General features: G+C 48.4%; 2 protein-coding genes across 13 annotated transcripts in view; both read right to left on the bottom strand.

Annotated features, from left to right (window-relative positions):
- Positions 1-539: 539 nt before the first annotated feature.
- On the bottom strand, positions 540-2,814 carry LOC120953983 (uncharacterized). Its single transcript, XM_040374460.2, has one exon. The coding sequence runs from the start codon at positions 2,798-2,800 to the stop codon at positions 1,889-1,891; it is 912 nt and encodes a 303-aa protein (XP_040230394.2). The 5' UTR covers positions 2,801-2,814; the 3' UTR covers positions 540-1,888.
- A 211-nt stretch (positions 2,815-3,025) lies between these two features.
- Positions 3,026-24,447, bottom strand: part of LOC120953982 (NAD(+) hydrolase sarm1) — a 44,097-nt gene continuing 22,675 nt past the window's right edge. For 7 of the 12 annotated variants that reach the window (XM_049607657.1, XM_040374452.2, XM_040374454.2 and 4 more), the window contains 7 exons: positions 21,464-21,613; positions 13,422-13,774; positions 12,907-13,348; positions 6,948-7,039; positions 4,901-6,872; positions 4,667-4,833; positions 3,026-3,200 (listed from right to left, as the gene is read on the bottom strand). In XM_049607657.1, coding sequence (XP_049463614.1) covers positions 3,026-3,200; positions 4,667-4,833; positions 4,901-6,872; positions 6,948-7,039; positions 12,907-13,348; positions 13,422-13,774; positions 21,464-21,613 — 3,351 coding nt within the window. Of the gene's footprint in view, positions 3,201-3,450; positions 4,184-4,666; positions 4,834-4,900; positions 6,873-6,947; positions 7,040-12,906; positions 13,349-13,421; positions 13,775-15,147; positions 15,236-21,463; positions 21,614-23,488; positions 23,618-23,885; positions 24,122-24,447 lie in introns of those variants that run through there. The other 5 variants (XM_040374453.2, XM_040374458.2, XR_007452188.1 and 2 more) reach the window with 5 other exon arrangements.

Below are 24,447 nucleotides of genomic sequence, written 5' to 3'. Positions count from 1 at the left end.
ACTCCAGACGACCCCGAACGATTCCGGACGACTCCTACTCCGAACGACTCCGAACAACTCCAGGCGACCCCGAACGATTCCGGACGACTTCTACTACGAACGACTCCGGACGACTCCTACTCTGAACGACTCCGAGCGACTCCGGACGACTCCGAACGATTCCGAACGACTCCCGACGACTCCGACTCTGAACGACTCCGGACGGCTCCGGACGACTCCGGGCGATTCCGGACGACTCCGGGCGATTCCGGACGACTCCGGGCGATTCCGGACGACTCCGGATGATGCAGGGCGGATCTACTTTCCGGAGTCAATTCCAAATTAATCGGAGTCGGATCGGAGTCGACTCCGGATGTTTGCCAACTTTACCCATCACTACGGCTTTCTTCCAACGTTACAGCTTATTACACTAGGGGAAGAGGGTTACGTACTTGATGGATGACGCCTTGCCTTTTTACCTTAAAAACACATTCTAGCCGTACAGTTTCTCATCATTCTCGTACGCTGTTCTAAAAAACGCGCTCCCCATCTTAGCATCGTTTAGCTGTGAGTGTGGTTTTTGCTTTATTGATATCATTAAAAACATACAATTGTTTGCGTGTGTGTATGTGTATCTTATGTTTTTTGTTGTCGTTCTATGTTTTCTTTTTCTCCCTAAATCATCTCAAGGTTACACCGAGGTTTCACAGTTTTTAAAGCACTTTGTTTTTTTTTTCTTAGTATGGACGCATGGTCGCGCCTTCGCCTGCTACTATTCAAATTCCACCACAGCCCTGCACTGCTCTAGAGCTCTAGAGCTACAGCTTGTAAGAGGTTTAAACGGTTTACATGATACAACGGCAACATACACGGTCCCACACGGTCAAATGTATCCATTGCTTAGCAGTTTTTGCGCGCACAATCGCGCAAAGAAGTAGCATCAAACGACGGCATTGCGTATGTGCGAAAGTGATTGAGAAATTGAGAGAAAGTGAGACAGTTAGCGCATATTTACATACTTGGGAAAGAATTATTAACATCCAATCGGTAAATACTACTACCGGGTACCGGGTTCTATCGCCTAGCTAGATACTTTGACGGTACCGGAGGGCCACAGCGACGGAAGGAGAGGTACTCCCTCCTTCGCACCCTCGCCATTATATGTCTAAATAATATATTTTACAACGTTCCAGCACTCCCGCACGCAAACAACAGCGGACGGTATGCGCGAAACTAATCACAATGATGTAAGTAGTAGTAGTAGTAGTAGAAGTAGTAGTAGCTGTAGTAAAAGAAGTAGTAATAGCAGCAGTTGTTGTGGTACGATTGGTAATATTAAATTAGCACGACAAAAAATACATCGATCCAAGGACAGTGGTATTACGCGCTAAGGGGTAAATATGTTTTCTGTGTATGCTTCTTGTTGTGTCTTCTTATCCTTGCTAGCTTAATGGAACAGTTTGTAAAACCCTCCTCCCCCCCCCAAACTATCTCATCGCCATCGTTTGCGATGATTGTCGAGCGAGTTTGTTTAAAAAAGGGATAAAAAGGGGAAAAAGAGCGAAACTAACTTTCTTTTTTTAAATATTAAAAACAAAAACTCCTATGGCCTAACACTAACGCCACCCATCCCTGCCATCGCATAGTCAAATTCTATTTAAAAGCAAAAATAAACGTGTAACACACACGCAACCGTAACGTAAGTGGAGAATCGCGCGACCATCGGGCGCAGTGTGGAGAAGGTTGCGCTTGTCGGTTTTATCGGTTTTTGTTTTCTCGGTGCCCATGTGACACACGTTCGGTTCGCAAAAAGGATCACAAAACAATGGCCTGGCTTTGCCTGCCGTGCAGCAGCACCACCTCCTACCACCCTCCTTAACAACTACTTATTCGAGTGCGATGAGCTCGGTTACATCTTCATGAAAGATTTCACCTTCTTGACGTAGCGATTGATCAGCGGTTTGGGCGCCTTCTTCGGCCCGCCCGATGCGGACGACGTGACGGAGGAGTGCGTCGACTGGACGTCCTCCTCGTCCGGCAGTTCCGGCGTCCCATCGTCGTCCCTCTGCGAGGGACCGGGCGGACCGCCCTGAAACCGGGGCGTACTGTCCACCGTGATCGTTTCCTTCTCGCACAGCTGCTCCTGTGATGTTGGGCGGGACAGCTCCGGTGCCACTGTCTGCTGCTCCTCCTCCTCCGGCGGTACAAACCGTCGGTTTAGGCAGATGTTTCCACCCATCGAACAGGCGACGGGCGGCGGCGTATCGGGCTGTTTATCCGCTGTAACCGGCTCCAGCAGCGTCTCCATGCTTTGCGTACTGTCGAGGAAGTTACAATCCGGCCCGGCCGCTTGCTCGTCGTCGAACAGATCGTCCATACTGCGCGAGCGCCGGTTTTTGCTCTTGATCGACGACGATTCCGAACCGGCCGAGCTGCCCACTCCTCCTCCTCCTCCTCCTCCTCCGTTGGCCGGCTCCGCAAACAGCTTCCTGATCTGGGACGCCACTTTAATCGGTTCCTCCTGATCCTGCTGATCCTCGGCGATCGGCGTCTCCCGATGTCCGTCCACTCGATCCTCATCATTCCCTTCGGTTGCTTTCTTCACCCCCGCACCCTCCGTCCCCTCGCGGCTCCCGGCCTTGCCACGCTGCAACCGAGCCGTATAGTCCAGCAGCCCATCGTAGCTGTGGCTGCGCAGCTCAATCTTCGGCGGCAACGGTGGCCGCTGGGACACCACGTTCAACCCGGCCGCCGAACTGCGCCGCAGCTCGGCAGTCGACGGTCTCGCTGTGTGGTGCAGCGGGCGGGGGAGCGAATTCATCCCACCGGGTACTCCGCGGGCCGGTTTGGTGGCGTACCGGGCGGCACCGCGGGCCGGGCTGGCCGATTTGCGGTACAGCTGCGCCAGCTGCGAGGAATACGACCGCGGTGGATGGTGCGGGGCGGTCGGGGCGGGTGCACCCGCACCGGGGCCGTTCAGCGAGCCGGTGGAACCGCCGCCCGCCGCACCCGGCCCCGGATGGTGGGCAACCGAAGGGGCATCTAGTCATTCGAGGTTACGGCTGTTCTCCTTGTCGCTGCTCTTGCCGGAATCGTTGCTGTGCATGCGCTGGTAGATGGCGGACGTGGGCGTCGCATCGCCCGGCTGCCGGCTGAGCAGCCGGCTGCCATGGTCCAGCAGTCCGCATCCTCCGCGACCATTCATTTCCGCTCGCATGAACCTGGAAAAACCACAAAGCGTTCGATTAGTATAAAGAGTATTAAAAGGATTAAAATGAAACTTAAACCAACAAAATTAAAAGTAAATTAACAGATGAATTCAAATAACAAAAGAGGTTTAGAATGGGTGTAACAAAACTCCAAAAGTCTTGGCAAAGACTCTGTGTTGGGAGTGAGGGACAAAACTCCTCACCGCGAATGAAGTTGTTAATGAACAAAACAAAACTGAAGTACATGCCAGAGCAGGCTCACCTCGTGTCGAGTTGATTCCTTACGGTTGTCTCTGTGTGCCTTTATGTGTCTATGCGTGTGTGTGTGTATGCTATCCTTTTGCAACTGGGTCCACACCATTCCATGCACATTCACCTCCGCCCCAAACGCGGATTCCCCCCCTTTGTTTTTAGCACACGCAACAGGCACTCCAACACATTTAGTTTCAGTTAGGACACATCGCCACTCCCAGAATCCCCAGCAGACCACAAACAAAACAAGCATAACAGATATGTCCACCCTTTTACCCACACGCACGCACACACACGCAACATGTCCTACTATCACACCGCCACCGTTGAGCAGAAACAAAAAAGCACACTGATGAGAGCTGGCCGGTATTGTAGAGAGCCTCTTCCCGTTCCTGTTTGTGCTGAGTTGCTTAATTTAGCTGAGATCAAATTTAGGCGTTCAGGCGTCGGCAGGCAGTACACATACACACGGGTCATACACGTGTGCGAGCAAGCAAAAACAAACAGCAGCACTCCACAGACAGGCAGGCAGGTTATGGCGTTCCGCGTTTCGGGTCTCGATCAGTCTCGCAAAGCACATATTCTTCATTATCACGCACATTCGCACACTAGACACACACACTCTCTCTCTCTCTCTCTCTCTCTCTCTCTTTTCATCTCTCTCTTGCTGCGGTAAGGCTTTTTAGCTAGCTTTATGCGTAGAGTTTGAGCGTTTGTTATGGTTAATGGAATTTCTAAGATACCTGCAGAAACAGGGAAGAAACAACGGAATGACGCCGAAATGAGAAAAGATACACATGGCTGGTGTAGTGAGAAACACTGGAGTGTGGTACTAGTACCGCTACAAATACTACTATTAATTGCAATCTACCAGCAGGACAAGGACCAGCGACACTGAATGAAGGGTTAGCAGAACGGGGAAAATGGACGGCAATTTAAAGCATGCAACAGTTTTAGTCAACCAATCGAGGTGCTGAGGGTGTGCAAAGTGATATGTGCGCAATAGTGGGGAGAGGGGGGGGGGAAAGAACACAAATAACAAAACTTCCTAATAACGTGGTGCGTGCATGGAGTTAAGGGACGTGGGACGAACTTTCCAACAGGAACTACCAACAAACATAGAACAAAAGAGCCCTCAACATACTAGCTTCTTGTGCTGTACTAAAAACTAGCGTGTGCACATACAGGTGGCATGCAGTTAGCCCCATCAGCCGTAAGCCCCTCACCTTTCCACTTTGTCCACACAGGCGTCCTGATAGTCGTGGATCCAGCGTATGCCGTTAAAGTGGCAGACGCCGCGCATATCCTCGGGCAGCTTTTCCGGCTCGGGCCACTGGAAGTTGTCGATGATGGGAATGATGTTACATTCGGAGTTCAGTGCGGCGACAATTTCCTAAAACATAGCAAGGGGATTTTAATTAATATTGAGGTTGTTTGAAAGGAAGATTCCTCTAACTTACCCGATGTACCCAATCCTTGCAATCGACATCATCGATGCACCGGTTCAGCGCATCCGGCGTCAGCACCAGCAGAAAGTGGCGCGCGTGCCGAATGCTCTGCAGCAGATTGTTATCAAACTTGCCCGCCTCCAACCGCTCCACGTCGATGAACACCGAAAATCCGCGCAGCTCCAGGTGCACCTTCAGCAGGCTCGCCAGCTGCGACCCATTGCTGCGCCGGTAGCTCACAAACACGTCCAAATTCTTCTCCGCGCTCTGCTCCGACCGGAACGATGGGATCGACTCGTTCAGCTTAATCACCTGCAGAATCCGCGACCGATGGATCGCATTGGTAATGCCGCACGTCGCCGTCAGCTGATCCTCGTCCAGCGTCCGCAGCGACTCAATGTCCACGCCCGCATTCAGCATCGTGTACGTGTAGATCGTGTACTCCGGCCCGATGCGGCTCAGGAACGCGTGCAGCCCGTCCGTGTCGCGCGAACTGTAGTCCGCCATCTTCTTCAGATTCTGCAGCTCGCGCAGAAACCGTATCCTCAGAATGCCGTTCTTCATCCCGATGTCGTCGCACAGGTTGTGGTCCTGCATCTGCAGCAGCAGATCCCCGTCCACCTTCGAGTCGTAGAAGCTCTGCTCGTACTCGCCGAACCCGATCTGCTTCACCCACTCGCGCACGTCCTCCGTCGACCAGAGCGGCACCTGCTGGGACAGCTTGTGCGGCACCTCCTCCCCGATCAGCCGCAACGCTTGGGCCGCAAACTTGGACGCGATCGCGTTCGGCGAGCTGGCCACCCGGATCAGCGGCTCGATCGCTCCAATCTCCTTGAAGATGTTCGTGTTGCCCTGCTCCTTCTTGATGCCCGCCTCCATGCAGAAATGGAACGCGGCCAGATTGCGCGCCTCCTCGCGCTTCGAGCTCAGCACCGGCACCAGCCGCTGCAGCCAGTGCTTGCTCTGCCCGTGCGCGTGCGCCAGATTCGATTTGGCAAACTCCGACGGGTTGTGCGTCGTCACGAACGGTTCCACGAGATTGAGCGTGCCCGATTTGATCACCTCCGCCTCAATTTCCTTGTTTGCGACCAGCACCACGATCGCCAGACAGGCGTAGTACTTGATGTTTTCGTCGTTGTGGAAGGCGAGCGGGAACAGCCACGACGGAACCTTCCGATTGATCATCGCTTCCTGATTCTCCGACCCACCGTACAGCGACAGGTTGGCCAACGCACCGGCACAGTGTCGCAGCGTTTCCACATCGTTCTTACGGCACTCGAACAGCACCGCATCCAACCCGCCGAGCCGGATCACGTTCGAGCACGTGTCCTCGCTGTGCTTGAACAGATGCTCCAGTATGCCGGTGCCGACGCGCGAATGATCCGTCGCATTGTTGCGCGTACAGACGCACGCCACATTCACCACCTTGTCCAGCCCGTTCTTCACCACGTGCGTTCGGTTTTCGGTCGTCAGGCACTGCTCCAGCAACCGGGCGGACGAGAACTGCACCTCCGAATCGTTATCCACACAGTTGCGCATCAGTATGTCCAGCCCGCCCGTATTGCGCAGCGTGTCGCACAGACTGGCACCGAGCTCGTGACCGTGCGTTGGGACAGCCCACGCCCGCCGAATGATCTCGTTCATGTGATTTAGCAGCGTCGGTGCCTTCTTCAGCTGCTCCGTCTGCTGCAGATTCTGCACATAGTTGGCCAGATGCTTCGAGTACTTCATGATCGTGCTGTCGATCTCCTCGGGCGTGTTTCCCAACCGCTCAAAGTCCTCGAACGAGGGGAAGTCGTCGCCGAGGGCGGCCGACGACGAGGATGACAGTGTGCTCATCTGCGAGGACGAGCTGATCGTGCTCGTGTTCGACATCGTAAAGGTGGACTGGGTCGTGGAGGAGACGTGCTTTTCCTGGTTGAAGATGCCGCTCGCGGACACTGTCTGCTTTTGCTGGGCCTGCGAGATTGCTTTGTTTTCCGCACTGCAAAGGTGTAGAAAGTGGAAAGAATTTAGTAGAAAAGCCCAACGGTGGGAGGGAGTGAAACACAACCGTTACCTAAAGTGGTCACTGTGTACTTTCCGACTGTGAGCTGCAATGTTGTTTGCCTCTGCCTGCTGAAAGTCTCCCATTTTTAACGACCGGGCTTCCTGTTGAAGAGTGAGCAGAGCAGAAACGTTGTGAAAGAACGTTACAATCAGATAAGCTTATCTATATGAATTTAGCTAGAAGAGAGAAAGAGTAGAGAGCAGAGAGAGAGAGCAGAGAGTGCAGAGACCTGCTCGTATCAGTAAAGTGCTGGTAAGCTTTTTGCGTCGCTAATGGTGGCGTGGCGCCCACACAACACTGCGTTCTAAGTAAAGTACCTCACTCACCGCTCACACGTTCTGACACGAGCTATCCCCCTTATACATATATATCGTAATCATTGGGCAGAGAATCAAAACATCGTTAGTCTTCTGCTCGGTACGAATTCATTGCGCACCAAAATCCACTCTATCCACAACTAGATAAAACTGGCTAGGAAAATTGCTACAGCGTTACACGTGACGTGGTGGAAGAGTTGTGTTTCAGGTAATGCCGACAGTACTTGAAACCCCGCACTTCGTTGATTTCCAGTAGCGATAACTACTCGCGGACATTCAACACATTTGAGGACATTTAATTAGACTGGTTGTATATGTAACACTACAGCATGTAGTGTTCAATATGACAGATAACGCAGTGTGTCGAAACTGTTTGAATTATCAGACACTGCTGTGAACAAACTAACGTTGAGGTAGTCATCCTTTAGTTGTTGAATCACAGGACGACAATGAGAGTTAAAGGTACTAATACATCATTGCAATTTTGGTCTAAAAACACAGAGGAGATTCCCATTGCTACTGATATCTTCGGAATGTACTGTGCTGTGTAACTTGAGATATAGACTTCTGGATGCACTCCAATCACTGTGTAAACCCTTTTGATAGGTTCTGGTTAATGTCAAAGCTTTACAAGCCCGTCTGAAGACAGCCTAAATCCACATCAAGATCAATTCAATCCAACAGGTGCCTACCTAAAACCCCCTAACTAATGCTCCTCATACCGGCAAGCTCCAGATCCCGATCACACAATTCACGATCGCATCTCGATCGCATCTCCAACATCCAACAAAGTCATATCTTCAACAGAGCTGCCATTATGTGTGTGTGTGTGTGTAAACATTTCTCATAACAGCCCCCACAGCCAAAAACGCCCCGGTAAATTGCTTCAATCGATCAACCAACTAACGTCATAGCGGCGTTTTTTTCCGTGGTACGAGATGGTTGGAATTTTTCGTTGGAGCAGAGTACGACACGTTGTTCAAAGCTGTTTCAAACGAGAAACTGAAATGCGTTACAACAAGCAAATTGTTGGTGCATTTGTTAGGTTTTTTTCGTTGTAGAATTCTTTTTTCAGTGAGGACAGAACCACACAGACAGACACCACCTAAAGGTAGGTCGTTGGTGGTGTTTTATTCTTTTTTTGCCTTTATTTCATTCGTTTACTTTGTTCATGTGGCACTATTTTTAGTACACAGACGCGCGCGCGTGTTTCAGACATTTGCATAGGTGCGCGGGTGCTAATACTGTTACCGGTGGTGGTGGTGGTGTTGGTGGTGGTGTTGGCGGGCAAAGTGAAACTAAAACACACACGCACACAGGCACACGCGTTGTTCTATTACCAGCCGCCCCCTTACCCACACCCGACAACACCCGGCAATGGAACCGGGGGGAGGCGCTCCATTTTACGCCACGCCGAGCCCGAGGTTAATAATGGCAAGTAGTATAAAATGTTCTATTTGTGGACGCGCGTCCACATCCATTTCGGGATTTTCTATTTCCGAAACTCGCCCATTGTTTACCGACGGTCAAGGACGTACGCGGGACTTCTCACCTCCCGCTCCTCGCTCACCTCAACCCTGAACGTACCGAGAGCGCGACACGGACATGGACCTCACCTGGGCAACGCTTTCGATCGGAATTTCGAACGTCGTCCGCACGCTACCGGCCGGACTGCCGAGCGGACTTTCGACGATCGTGACGCGCGGGCTGCTGCAGTGCGGGCCGGCCACATTCAGCTGAATGCCGTTCCGGTGCGAATGGACCGGACTGCCGGATTTGCTGCTGTTGCTGCTGCTTCCCTGATTGCTGGCCATGTTCGGCCCCAGCGGGGAAGGCGAAGACCCCGGCTGGCTCGGCGGCGGCGGTGACAGTGGGAACTCCACGATCGGGCTGGGCGTCCGGTTCGGCACAAAGTCTGACTGGCCGGTCGATCGGAAGATGCCCTTCCGGACGGGCCACGGTGCCTGGTTGCACATTGTGCCGGCGGCAGTGGTTTGTGTTAGTTTGTTCGATTACTTAATTGATCGATCGTTCGTTTGCTCGTTTTCGATCGCAGATTTCGCAGATTTCGCATGCACTAACGAGGGTAAGAGTGTTACACAACACGCGCGCGCACACGCACACACACTACTGCGAATACGCCACGGGTCTCACTCTGCTGTGCGGTTTGGGAGGGTTGAAATTTCATTCATAAAAGAAAGAAACTATCCTCTCCCGTAGTTCCGCGCTCACTAGTTTGTCGATATTGGAATCACACACCGATTGGAACTACCGATCCAATCGATCGAAGTCTCTGTGGCGGGCCAGGAACGCACCAGAACTTTACGCGAAAATTAAAAGTTGGTTCGTTTCGTTTCGTTTCTTTTTGCTTTGCCGTGTTGCTCTCTGCTTGCGTCGTTACCGCCTGTTCGTTTCGTTTCGAGAACTGTTCGCCGAGTGAGGGCCACAGCACGCGCGCGCTCGTCGCCGTGGATCGTTCGGTCGTTTGTCCGCTCGTCGACTGACGACTGGTCGCGTTGGATGATCGCGCTGAATTAGGAAGGCGCAGGAACAAATTGAGCAAGGGCCGGGCGCGCGTGCTGACGGCGCTCTACCACCACACTACACACGGATACACACAGGGAAAATGTTCGAAAATGTTACCCCACGGTCCGTTCACACAAACACGCAAGCACGCACGTTCGTCGCTGTGTTTGTGTGTGGATTTTCCGCGAAAAACTAAATTTCGCGCAACGACGCCAAATGCACACGTTCGTGTGCGGGATTTTCCGTGTTGTAAACACTGGCGGTGGTTTACAGTGGACAGGCGGGGCAGCATTTTATTAGGTTTATCTGCCCTTTTTCCCACCCCTTACTCCCACCCGGCCGTCCCCCTTCGGCAGAGCTGTCGATTGACGTCTGTGACATAAATCAGGCGTTTCGGGGATGGGGTGTAGAAATATCGGACGATCATCAACCGCTGCCGGTTTTGGCGGGTGCGCGCGCTCGTTTTTAATCGATCCACGATCATAAATGCGCGTTTTGGTGTTTGGACCATGCCCCGACGTACGTCACGCGCCGGTACGATCAAAAGCCGGTCCGTGGACGATCATGCATCATTGTGGTTGTGAGGGGGGGAATGACGGAAGCAGCGGGCGCAGATTGCAACCGGGTTTGATGCGTGCTCGAGAGTACACGCAAGATATGGCGAATGGTTGGTCTGTTGCTGACTCTGGTTGGTTTGCTTACTGGACACATAAATAACTTTCAAGAAGTTGTGCGAAGTATTGTCCGTACGTGTTCCAGCAGTAGGAACTGAAACAGGCAGCATTCCTCCATAAGTTAGAAGGGTGGAAGAGTTACAGTCAGTATGTTCTTAAAACTCAAGTTTTATGCGTTTCACAATTTGTGAAGAAAATATGGTTAAGATCTCATACAAAAGTTCCACAAATGTAGGAAAATTACAGCTCAAAGCGTTAACTTGTCACCAAGAATTCACCGTGTATATCCAAATGTTTGAATACGGTTTAATAATATCGAGTTATCGTCCTCCAAAGACCTGCGTTAGCGAGTTGTCGTCCTCCGAGACAAATATGGCTAGACTTTCTCATTTACTTGAGAAGCACAACTATTTGTATAGTGTTTGTTAAGGATTTGGTCAGTTTTATGTACAAAATATGCCCAAAAAACATCATTAAACGCAACGTTCTCAAAGTTATCATCGTTTTACACATTTAGAAAAATCCTGCTCAATGTTTGGATGCCAAATTGGAGCTGTTAGGTCCAACAGACGCCTCTTCGCTGGTATAGAAAACCAAGGATTGTTCCCTGTCAATCATCGGGACAGTGACGAGTTTGGCACGTAACTCAGTTTAATACGCGATACGGCACTGAGGGTGTTCTTCCCGCAAACAAAGCTATAAACTAAATCGACTAGAACATAAAACAAGGTATGTATAAAAACAGACTACTTACAACTTGTTGGCAAGATTAACAACAATTAAACTATTTCCACAACACTCCGTAAAAAAGGACATTCAGGACATTAATTGAAGGAGCTTACAATTAACTTACACCTCAATATGTTACACTTCCATATGGATTATCTTCTTGTCTAAAAGTTGAAGTAGATTTTCTTTTAGAAAATCATCAAATACCGAGTGTATATTCCCCTTGTTAAGGACATGTGCACTGGTACGACCTTTGTGTCCTTTCAATTTACCATTCTGGTCTGTTATTCACTACTGTTAACCCTCTTGAATGTCACAAAGGACCGAACCGTCAGTCCCGCCTCTAACCAGCTTAATTATCACAAAACAAAACGATCTCATCCTCTCCCTTGGGAGAGACTTCTCACTAACCCCCCCCCCCCCCCCCCCCATAACGAACGGACGAAGTACTAAAATCATATTTCTTTATGACACGTTTCGGACACGCTACTCCATGAAGGTCACACGTGGCATGTTGGTTTGCCAAAGTAAAATCCACTTCAACCCAAAAGCGCGCACACGAAAACACACGAAAACCATATCCCCTTTATTGATGAGTGATGGGAAAACACGGAACCCCGTGCATACATTCCGGCACGAACCAGCCAGCCATGGCAGGGAAACAACCGCAGCCGTAAGGGTCGCTTGGAATGGAAAATCGATACAGCAACGAATGTGCAACTAGTCTTAACTAGTCGAAGAAACGGGACAAACACTTGTTTGTTGTTTGTACGTACCGTGATGCCAGTGCGATGGTTCAATACGCCCACCGTCGCCCAATACGGCCGACTGATTAGCACACTACCGCGGCGGTTGTTTTTCCCCCCGTTGCACCAATGCACTTTAGATGGGTTTAGCAAAGCGATGCGAATTACGTAACGTGTCACAAACATCCCTAAGTACACTATGCCAGCCGTGAAGGGAGGCGAAAGACAGAGAGATAAGGCGCAACAACACAGACCGACACAGCTCACATTCCTTCACTGTCGCTGCACTGTCACGCTGAAAAATGACATGCACACGCTCACACACACAGTGACAAAGGTCTACGAACCCGTGTCCTTGCACTGGATTGAAGGATTAACTATCGCTGTGCATGCACTACATGCTTCTGCAAAGGGCACCCGAACACTACTAATCGCTCGTACCAACGCGCCCAACGCGAACGTTGGCAAGCAAGCGGAGCCTCGGGAACAGGGAAATGCGCATGTCCTGGATTGATTTGCCGTCTGGTTGACATTGACAAGCCTGTGTAGTTGGTCACAACAAATCAGTGTGTGCAGCCGAACAGAAAATGACCTACCCAACACACTAAACACCTGCATCGGCCAAAAGCAAAGAGCAAGCGTGCCAAAGAGCTTCTGTACTAAAATTGTACTAAAAACGACCTTCGTTCGCAGTTTCGCTTCATTAGGGAAGGATCGATGCAAAAAAAAGGCTGATGACTCATCGGGTATCACACACACACACACATAGACGGCAAAGCGCAATAAGAGCACATCTTGGCAAGTGTGCTGATTCACCGCCGCCAGAAAGCAACTCTCTCCTTCGAGGAACCTTGATTATCGCAACTGACCGACTAAGTTCCGCTCGCGCGCGGTCATAAATCACGGCCCCGTTGATGTGTTCCCGTTGTGGCCGGACGCTATCATGTTTCGCTTGATGTAGCTCCCGTGCACCTACCTTCAGTATTGCACCCTTCTCCTCCGCGGTTACACCGTCCACCTCCATCCGGCTGCTCGTGGCGGCGAGGGCGGCCTGCTCCTGGTACTGCAGGTCGCCCGCCTGCAGCTTCTTCGATTCGGCCGAGTTGATAGTGGCCTGCTCGCTGCTGAACCCGTCCGTCGTTACCTTCGTCTTCGACTCGGACGTCATTTTCTTCTGCTCGAACTTGACCGTATCGACGGTCGTGCCGGCGGCGGCGCACCCGTTCATCAGTGCCTGATGGTGGTGATTGGTACCGTTCGGGACGAGGATGCTGCCGCTGCCCCCACCATTCGCACCGAGCGGCTTCAGTGACGAGGCCATGCCGGAGAGGTGATCGTCATCGGTTTCGGAGTCGGGAAACGTTACCAGCGGATCGGCTCCCTGAGGATCGTCGAGGCTGTCCATCGAGGAGCGGAGCCTGTAAGTGGGGAAAGTGAATGAATTAGCTTAGGATTTAGTTACTCTTCTATTGAAGAGAGTGGATTCGTTACCTTGACTTGATATCGTTGATTTTGGACGACATCTTGCGATGGTTCGCAAGGGCGGAAGATTTAATGGACGAGGTCGACGTCGTGGTCGATAGATTCTGGGATGTGCTGCTGCTGCTGCTGCTGGTGCTATGACCCATCATGTTCTTCATCTCGGCGATGGAGTTTTGCATCTCGCCCAGGCCCTGCTTGACGGCGGCCGCCGACGTTGTGCTGCTGGAGGAGGAGGAGGACGACGTTAGGGACGACATACGCTGCGTGGAGGAGGAACTCTTCTCCACATGCTTCGTCGTGGTGCTGGAGGTGGACGACGACAGCTTGGAGCTTTTGCTGCTGCTGCTCCTGCTGTTGAGTAACTGTTGGGAGCGGGAAAAACAGGACGAAATGAATTAATTAATAAGCCAGTGTGCCATAAACAAATCACTCCACAAATGATCTACTATCAGCGGTTGCCTGATTCATATGTACAGGACAGGTTGTAATGCAAATCAAAATCTCCTTCCCAACGCGTGTGAAAAGCGATAACAGTGGGGGGTGTGGGGCTATTATTATCATCATCGCTAATTGATAGTATCGCGCACTCATAATGAATGAGTGAGCACAGCAGCACGCCCTACTGGAATTGTGGGTGACTCCACTATCAGGCAAGCCGTGTCAACTGCTGACACTACACAAGTGAATGGGAGGGAGACGACGGCACCGGTTTGCAAACGGTGCTAATTTTAACGACCGACGATGAGTAATGTCCACCGGAAGTTGTACTTTTGTTTACATCCCTTGTCACCGTAGCGGTGGGCGTAGGTGAGTGTAACACCTCAGCGCGGTGCTCTTATCAGCAATAAAACAATTACAAGATATGTCTGTACCATGTCCCATTGAGGTGCTTGGAGAATGCAATCGAGTGCAAGAGGATCTATTGAAAAAGACGCTCAAGATAACAAGTGTGAATCGAGGGAGTTGGATTCACTCGGGAACGCTTGTTGGTGTTGACACATTGGTCTGGGTTTTGGTAGGAAGCATGAACTACGAATGATCACGTTTTGTAAGTAATTTAACCCAATAAGCACGTCTTTAAAGATCACGTTCCTTTTTTTTTCAAACACATGTGCGATCGTCGTTAGCACGTTTTGGGGGGTGTTTGTGTGCATGAGCTAAATCGATCTCGATCTAGCGACACGTAGCAAACCAATTGGAGATCACAATTAAGAATTAATGCGTTTGGAATAGAAATGTCCAAAAAGGGAATTCAACCGTGCCACATGATTTCACAACCCATTTACGATTAACCATCATTGGAAGCGCACACAGGCACACCATGTTGTGATAACCTTGGCGATTTCTCGGAACTAACTTCTACTTGGGCATTGTTCCAAAATTGTACCCTCTTTGCCTGCTAAACACCAACCACCCACCCATCCGCCCACCACCACCCGGCACACAAAAGATTGCAAATGCTTAGAAATATTATTAACGATCTTCACCAACGACCAACACCACACCACCATTACTCCCCATCCTCCCCAACATTGCACACCGTTTTGGTCCAAAGAGCACAAAACCCGAAGAAGACAGTTGGGTTGGGAAATTATTTTTAACTTCTACTAGCTTTCTCAGTACTGCTGGCGCAGTGTAAGACCGCCGATGAGGCCACTGGTAATCCCCAAAACACACGATCACCATACAGCACCGTTAGATAGTGTTGATTTTTCGCGATGACGTTGTCACACACCTGTAAATGGACGGACGCTCACGGGTTCACAGCAGGCAAAGGGGAATACGCTTTGCCGAGAAAGGCACTTATTTACTCTCTGCCCCGGGTGTACAACACACAAGCCACTAACAGCAGCACCTTCACAAGAAGCTTCACGTTCTGTGGCTGTTCTGTCGTACTCGGTTTGCTCACTTCACTCGTTCCAAAACTTGCACCAAATAGATCTCGTTTCTCGCGAGGCAAGTGATGGTTTCGATCGTTTTATTTTCCTTGTTTGTTTAATAGTTTTGCGTTCGAAATTGTCACTTTTTGTTGCTTATTTGCGTTATGAGGGTGTTGGAGTTTGAAATTCTCCGACTCTTTCAAACGCTTCTCGTTCGCTTGTTCGCTGCAAACAGCACCGGGGGAAAAGATGCTGCGACTGCTGGTTATTGGTTTAGAAGTTCGAAATCCGGTTCGTTTCGTTTTTTTTTTGTTTTCGGTCTGTTACTTTTCGCTCGATCGCTCGTCCGCGACAAGTTCGTGCTGATCGTTCGTTCGTTCTGGCGGTACTGCAGAGAGCACACACGGTGTGCGCGTTGTGTCGCGGCGAACCCACTCGTGCCGGTTTCAAAAAGCGTTCGTCGATGTTGTCGTGTTCGTGCAGGGAGAAGGGAGTAGGTGGTTGAATGTATCTTTATTTGCACACCGCAACCGCGATTTCGCACACTGTCAACGTTTCACGCGGTTAGACGCCCGGTAACCGTTACCAAAACATTCTCAAATCGTATCGGATTCGTATGGTATGGTTGTGGGTTTATGAGATAAGTTTTCTAATAAGAGTTATGTGCGGGTTTTTTTTTTATCCTGTTGAGATCATTGCGTCTCACAAATTCCAACAGATTGTGGCGAGCCTTTCAAGAAGGAAATAAAATTGAAATTTTGAAGTACCACAAAAACTGTCCCAACTTTTCCTCCAACCCAACAGACTACGGGCAATGCTTTTTTTGCATAAAACAACTCTCTCACTCGGATTCCGAGTCTGTCTTCGTGTGTGACAATCATTCTCCAACATATACGAAGAGGATCGGGAGAAGAAACACTCACACGGAAGGTGCTTGATGGCCCTGTCCGTTTTGTCGACGACATCGGGGTATGGGAATGGGGGAGGTTTAAGAATCGGCAAACACCACACGACACACACACGCACAAGAATGGCAGCAGTAGCTAGAGCAGCTGTTTCTGCGAAAATAGATCGCGACCTGCACGCGACAGTTCGTTGAAATCCCTATTTCTCTCTCCCAACCTTGCTTCTGACTCTTCGCAACAAGCTACGATCGTTAATGTTGACAAATGGAACGTCGGTAACGTCAGGAGGTGTTTCCTGCTATATCCAAGATGAAACAAGGTACAGGCCGTGTCAGAGGTAGTTAGCGTTGGCCGGGTTTTCTACCCCTGTTCTCCCCTCGTTTGGATTATGTCAGCTTCAATTTTGCTGGTAATTTGTGGCGCCTTGGCCGCTTGGTGAAGAGTTCTGTAGAAATGGACATTGCGTTAGCAGATTTTCCTGTGAAATTTACCTCAACCTTGCTACTAGGGAAATGATGGCGCACTTTCGAATTTCAAGAACCAACCAACCAACCAGGTTGAAGGCCAGAAGACTAAGTGATGCGTTTTTGGAAACGATTCGGCAGAAATACCCAGGCGATTGTGCGATTTAAACCTCCAACCAATCAACTGTCAACTAGCGTGTTTCTGCTTCTTGATGTCTCAACCATTCTTTCACACACCTCCAAATTGCTTTACAATAAGACACACTGATTGGTTCCAATAGGCTACAAAATACCAATGCTTTGTGTGACGGAGAATCCATCAACAAACCTTTCTTATGTCATTCATCTCACCGAAAAGATCATCTGTGATGGGTGATGAACCCAACCAACATTATCGCGCGACATTTTAAAATTTTGTATGAGAAAAAACGGGCTCAAAACGTTCTCAAATCGTGCTCATTAGCAGCACTAAAGAGCACGTCTCTGCAACGGTGCGACAGCGTGTATCATACATGTGGTTTCTGTATGCTACATTATTGTTCAATTTCTTTCATTCTCTCCTCTCTCCCAAAACAAACACAGACTCTCTTTCATTTTCCCATTCCACACATTCGCTCTTTATTTTACCTCTTTACCTCTACTCACACATACACTTTTCAATACTCACATTTCACACTGCCGAAAACCCGTTGCGGGACACACACGTACCCGTCTTGCCTGCCTTCTCTCCTCGTTCTTCCTTTCATCCAGCGTTGGCTTCGTCGAATGGTGTGCACGCGTTAAAAATTCTTCCTGCTTGCCTCCCCCTCGCTGTTCCCAGATGCTGCGCTAGCGTGCTGGATAATCGTCCCTACCTTCCTGCCGCCTCTCCTCTACCAGGCGCTAGCACGTTGAAGGATCGTTCCTGCCTTCCTGCCGCTTCTCCTTCGTCCGGCGCTAACGCGTTGAATGGTCGTTCCTACCTCTCCTGTCCTTTTGTTTTTGGCACTGCTGGTGAAAGAGCGAAATATTATCTATTTTGAAAACCGCTGTTCCATTTAACGCGAAGCATAATACTTACCAACCAATTGATTATTTCTATCGTGGTCCGTGCTCACTTCCGTTTGTGCGTGTGTTACGATTTGCTATAGAAAACGAAATTGATTTGATATCACCAATTATTAATACCATTCAATTTGATACAGATTGATATAATCCTTTATTAAAAGCTGTACTTACCAAATAGTTTTTTCCGTACTGGTTTCACGAGAGAAAAAACGAGCACGCATCGACGCGTCCTTCTTCTTACAAACTTGATTTTACACTACCACTTTTTCATATGAACGCGAAGCAGCGCCTTCCTCTGGTGGCTATACAGGTATTCCCCGATATACGCCATACACGATATACGCGATTTCGCTATAAGCTTTTTTTCTAAATTTTAAAGTTTTTTGAGCAAATTGTACTAATTTGACACATCGAATATCAAATTCAAAATAAATTCCCTTTTGGTCGAATATTAAAAACCATTTCAAAATGTGTACAATTGTAATATTCAGTTGAAATCATATCAAATAACTAATTTAGCGGCTAAAACCTACCACTTCATGCAAAATTATATGAAAATTAGCTATAATTTGACTGAAAACTCGACATTTGCTAATATTCGAGATACGCTAATGCCTCCGGTCCGCATTAATAGCGTTTATCGGGGAGTACCTGTACAATGATACAAAGAGCGGACGAGAGAAGATCGCTTGCGTGAACGCTTGGTGTAGCAAGCGAAATTGGACAAGTCCCAGAAAAGCGAGACACAAGAGTTTCTCTCGAACGATGGAAAGAGAAGAGCCATATGAAACATGAGGATGGTTGATGTGACACAGCCAAGTTGCGAGCAAAAAGTGACCAACACCCAGAAGAGCAAGACAGAATGAAAATTTTTCTGAATGTTAGAAAGAGAAAAATGATAGATACACATAAAAATCGCGCGATAATGCCGGTTGGGAAAGCCCCCAGGACAATCGCATGGCAATCGGATTGAACGCGCAACATTTTCCATACAATCCGCAGTGTTGCGTTTTCTTCGCGCCAACTTTGCCTGTATTTTCAATGAGCCAAGCGATTTTACCCCCTCCTACACGCGATGTATCCTAAAGCACGCTTGTCGCGGCAACGTTCACCACATACACACACATCTCCACACTCAGCGTACGACATCTTCCCTGTTGCTGTTCTGGACTCAGACAAAATTTGTGTTTCTACACTTATTGTTCAAAAAAGTAGTAGCTCCTAGGATCTGACTTTACAAACAAATATCAAAATTTTATGTTCTGCTAATGATATTGCACTAAATTTAATTGCACTACATTAAGTTTTTACATATCTTTCGTAAAAGTTCGTCAGAGTATGAAAATGTCGACTCAATTTGTCATGAATAACTTGAATTTTAAGATTTTCGCGCATAAAATTATGACGCGCGCCGTCTGTGCGGCGGCGTAAGTCGCTACTCGTATAGCCGTCTCGCTTCTTCTTGTGTGTGCTTTACCGTTGCTCACCGCTTCAAGAACATTGCTGCTCACACACACGTCAGTCTGTGGCAAACAATTGGAGGGGGAGGATGTGTCGGTTTGCTCCAGAAATCGTGTGTGATTTTGGTGATCTGGATTTGGTTCCATCGCTGTTTGTTTTGGTGGAATTGAAAAGGTAAGAATCATCAACCGATGTAAAAGTGTGAGAGTAAGATGATGCTGATGGTGACTGATGCTTTTCTTTGTTTCTTTTCCTGCTTTCATCCACTGATGGCGTCGAGCATCGCCGAGGATGTGATCGAATGCGGAATATTCTAAACGAGGAGCTTCATTCCGGATTTTGTTTGCAATAAGGTAAGTTATGATAACACACAAAGCATACCAAAAAAGAGTGAGTAATCTTATTCTTAACTTTCATTTCTTCAACAGCGCTGAACTCATCCTCCAGCTTACAACGAACGGTCAACGGATGAGGAAGGAGAGGAGGGACGGCAAAGGTACACGCACAAACGTGTACACCTCAGCCTTGTCGGAGAACGAGAACACGGGAGGGGGAGACCGGCAACGTAGGTTCTATACGTTCTTCATTTACGCTCCCTCGTGCGTTCGTGCGTGCGTGCACGCGCGCGTCTGTGTGTGTGTATGTGTGTGCATGCCTGCGTGCGTGGCTGTGTGTGTTTTTGCCGCTTCGCTTAACGAGATCCTACGGGATCACCTTGTGAAAAACACCAAGAGAGGGGGAGGGGTAGGTGTATGTGTATGTGTGTGTATGTGTGCTTGCATGCGTACGTGGTTGTGAGTGTGTTTTTTGCTGTTTCGCGATCTCCTACGGAATCAAAAGGGGGTGGGGGGGGAAACACGAGGGGGGGAGGAGTGAGGTGTGTGTTTGTGTGCTAGCCTGCATGCGTGTGTGTGTGTTTTTGCGTTCGCGTTCTCCTACGGGATCACCTTGCGAAAAACACCATGGGGAGGAGAAGGTGTGTGTGTGTGTTTTCTCTTCTTTGTCGTTTCGCACTCTCCCGTGGGTCTCCTTGTGTGCGTTAGTTTTTTTGTTTTTCAAGAAGAAAAAAAAAATACTTCGAAAAATAGGTGGGGAGGGTGTGTGTATGAATGAAAGAATGTGCTTAGAAAAAGAAAGTAAAAAATAAAAAAAATATTGAACAACGGATTCGTAAGTGTGTTTGAACTCATTGCTATCCGAAAAAAAGCGAGGGGGGGCTCTTGAAATGTAGTACACATGTATGCAACATGTATCGTGTCGCCGCGACGGTGTATCTCGCTCAATCCGTTAAGCCTGAAAAGTGCTTCTATCGGATCGTCTAATCGGGCGCCATTTAATCAATCCGTTAGCGAAAAGTCGCATGGATTTTGGTACCGGGGAGGATTGGACTCAAGTTGTCAGAGACCTTGAAGTACATACCCGATGGGATATTTAAACTTCCCGCGACTTCTTTTGTTATGAAGTTAAGAACACACAACAATGTAGCTTTCATTCTGTATTAACCCAGGACACCTGCTAATCTAATCAAATGGTCATTCACCTAAATTAGAACGGCTAGACCGGCCAATCTAACTCCCACTATCAATGAATCAACGTTTCAACGAGCTCTCGTTAGACTCTGTATTGCGTAACTGTCTCCATTATCACAAAGGGGCGGGAGGGGGGGGGGGAATTAACGGCGTCACGCGTAATGGCATTGTGGATGGTGTTCTGCGAAAAAATGGAACCCATTTTCTCTTGCCCGTTGTGTCACACCGCCCTGACAGTTGATCGTTTTTGGCGCGAGCCGAGAACAGAAGGATGAATCAGCTGTTGAGAGTGGAAAGAGCGTGGAACCAGCACGGGGTGGGTACACTTGAAGTTCTTACTATTACCGACACACGAGGGCCGTTAGAGGAAAGCCAAGGAACGCACTGAAGTGGAAGTTCAGTGTGTTGATGCCGATTTTTTTTTGTATACCACGATCTGAATGGGCCAGTTGCAAGTGCGAAGACCGAGACCATGATTAAGCAGACGAGACGCGACAAACGCTACAGCCGCCAGTCTCACCGCCAGACAGACATTGAACAATTTATGGCGTTTTGGTTCGCGAGGTTCACGAAGAAGACACTGCGCCTGAATCATCACGAAACACACGCATTTGGCACGGGTTTCGTCTGCGGATGTGCCTGATTTAGAGGTCAATCAAAGAGCGCTCAATCGCTGTGCGTTTTTCGTTGTATCCTTTCTACCTTCCACCCTTCTCCTCGCTTCATCGACATAGGATAAATGAGTCAAGTAAATGTGTCGCTTACCTCCTGTGATGTGGTCATCGAGCTGGTAGAGGTTGCGTTGCCCAGTGATCCGGATGTGGTGGACGCAGCCAGCGGCCCACCATTCGAGCTGGCGAACAAATTGTGCCGGCTCGGGAGTGTGGGCGAACCAGTGTCGGCTATATCGGACATCTACAATGGAGCAAAAGAGACAGAGGGAGAGAGAGAGTGATACAGGAATTAGTACAGGTCAGCAAAGGGGATTATAATTCGTTACGACGTAAAGTAAATGCGCTTTTTTTTGTACGGTAGTCAAACATGATCGAAGAGTAGTTTGCAGCTGAAGAATTATGGGATTATAAAAATGATCTTTAGATGTCGAGTTTTGCATTATGAAGGGTTAATATGGAGAAGCAGATGAATGATGCCAGTCCATCAGTGGCCGTAATGACACAAGACATTTAGTGCTATGCAAATGCAGCACCAGCGAGAACGAACGGGGTTCGGGCTGCAATGAGGCGGAAATGTGTATATTTAAATGTTAAGCACAAAACAACACAACGAAACACTACTGCGCCATCATTCCAAATACGTCAATGAACATGATTTTGGAATCAGTGAGCTCCAGGGGTTTGTTGAGTTGAAGCTAATGGATGCACAGTTAAGTCACTCTGAGGTGAAGTTCAGAGGGAGCTGGTGCTTAGAGAGTGATTGATCTTCGGTTACCGCATGATGACACAAAAATTAGCTGCAAATACTGCGAATTATTTGTTCTTAAAAAGCGTCTGGGTTTTTAGAACAAAAGCATAGCAACCTTTATTTAGACGTATTTTTAGATTTTTAGTATTTTTAGTAGCAGTAGTAGTGTAGAATATATAGTACAGTCTATATAGTACAGTCGTCAACTCGTACGACTTAACAACATGCCCGTCATGGGTTCAATCCCCAAATAGACCGTGCCGCCATACGTAGGACTGACTATCCTGCTATGGGGGGAAACCAATTAGTCACTGAAAGCCAAAGCCCACAAGTGGGTACAGGCAGGCCTTGACCGACAACGGTTGTTGAGCCAAAGAAGAAGAAGAAGTAGTGTAGAAAATGTGTTAGAAAGACTAAAAATGAATTCAAAATGACCTGATCGTCAAAATGCTAATAACAGAGAGGTAATTATTGTTGGACTTGGATAACTCCCCGCACCAGAGACATGTGAGGCCTTCTGTCATACAATTTTGCATCTGAAGATCACGAAAGATCATCACGGGCTGCTATTTTCTCAGTGGCAACAGGGATAGAGCCCCTCAGCCTATGCCCTAGACACCCTGGCCCCAAGACTTATCAGGAACAGTGCATAATATTGTTTCACGTTATGCCCTATTAACTTCTCCTTTCAATTAACAAATGAATTGCAAAAAAAAAGGCATCAATCTTGTCAGGATCACACACATGTTTTGCAGTCGTTTAGTTGGCAATATTTTTCTTTTTAAATGGCAGCTTGCTGTCATTAAGCTACACATCTCTGAATAAACCTCACTCAACTTTGTCTTATCTGAACTAGAAATAGAGCTATTTACATGTCAGTCTTGATCGGTGGATCAGCTACTGGGGGTGGGGCATTTAGTTGAACGTTTGCCTAATGAGTAATGAGTTGCGCGCCCGAGCGAGACACCGTAGGAAGCCTTCCCAATGTCCCCCGTGTGTTAACCACCGACACCGACACCGGGGGTGTCGTCGTCGTTGTTTACCAGAAGCCATCTTCTACCACACTTGCCACTTGTCATCTCGGAACCAAAGAATGTACTAAGTAAACAGACACAGTTTGGAATGCAAATGCCACCGGGTGGGGCTGACACGAACAATGCTGGCCCTTTGTTGGTGGCAACTGAGCTACATGGGCCACATTAGTGCGAAGTGTATGAGGTGTGCATGGATGACGGTTTACGTCAATGGTGTAGCGGTATGGGCATGAAGTGACATAATGTAGAAAGAGAGAGAGAGAGAGAGAGAGAGAGAGAGAGGGAGGGGTTGTATGCTGGGGCCAGAAAGCATCTTAGCAGCGAACACACTCACATTGGCGGAAACTTAGCGATCCATCGACCAACGGACGTACACACAGAATGCTGTTAGTTCACAAGTTCATAAAGCGATGTTCGCAAACACAAAGCCAAACACTTTTGTAAGAAAAGTAGTGTAATATTGCAATAAATAGAGACAGAGAGAGAGAGAGAGTGAGAGAAAGAGGGAAGAAAAAACCGATTAAAGGCAGGCACACATATACGCACATACACACGCAAACACACACACACACTAAACAACACAGCAGAGTAGCAGTAGAGTAGAACAAAAAACACGGGGGAAATAACACAGAAACAGGCAAACAAATGTAGTAAACAGGAGGAAAATATTTCAACATGTTTTTCACTGATTGATTGTGGCGAGTAAGAGGTTAATAAGGTAACACACGAACCGATTTGAAAAAATTCTTTCGAGCACTTTCCAACGAGTTTCTGTTCATCTTCGAACCAGCGAGGCCCTTATTAGCTTCACACTGTTCTATGGGGACTATGCGAATATAACGTTTGTTTTGCTCTTTTTTGTTTGTTTAATTCAAATCACTCGCGCAAAACAAAAACCAAAAAAAAAAAACAGAGACACACGCGATTTGAGCTGGGCAATCGAACACAAAACTTGCAGTTTAATTCACTTCAAATTCAAAAAAAAAAGATATAATTGCGTGATTAGTGGTTCTTGGTCAAGGGGTTTGAGGATATTATTACACAAACAGGCACACACTCGCACAAATAAAGCGATTTTACATCCGCGAACCGTGTAATTGGCAATCGTTTTGAATCCATTAACGCTTCTCAAAAAGGGAAATCATCAACAATTAGTCTGTTTCTTGTTTGGGGCGATGAATTCACGCCACTTGCCACCCAAAACCTTCCCATTCGCACAGTAAGATAAGAAAGACTGTTTGAAGGCCTGTGGGCTCTGCCGTGTGGCGGAATGTGTCCGCCTCCAGGCACAGC

Source organism: Anopheles coluzzii, chromosome 2 (assembly GCF_943734685.1).
Source record: "Anopheles coluzzii chromosome 2, AcolN3, whole genome shotgun sequence".
Classification (NCBI taxonomy): Eukaryota; Metazoa; Arthropoda; class Insecta; order Diptera; family Culicidae; genus Anopheles; species Anopheles coluzzii.
Note: the sequence above shows the minus strand (reverse complement) of the source record. Positions and strands in the feature narration are given on the sequence as shown.

Bases quoted from the DNA above. Each gene is read 5' to 3' on its own strand.
- LOC120953983 (XM_040374460.2), bottom strand. From the start codon at position 2,800: ATGAATTCGCTCCCCCGCCCGCTGCACCACACAGCGAGACCGTCGACT.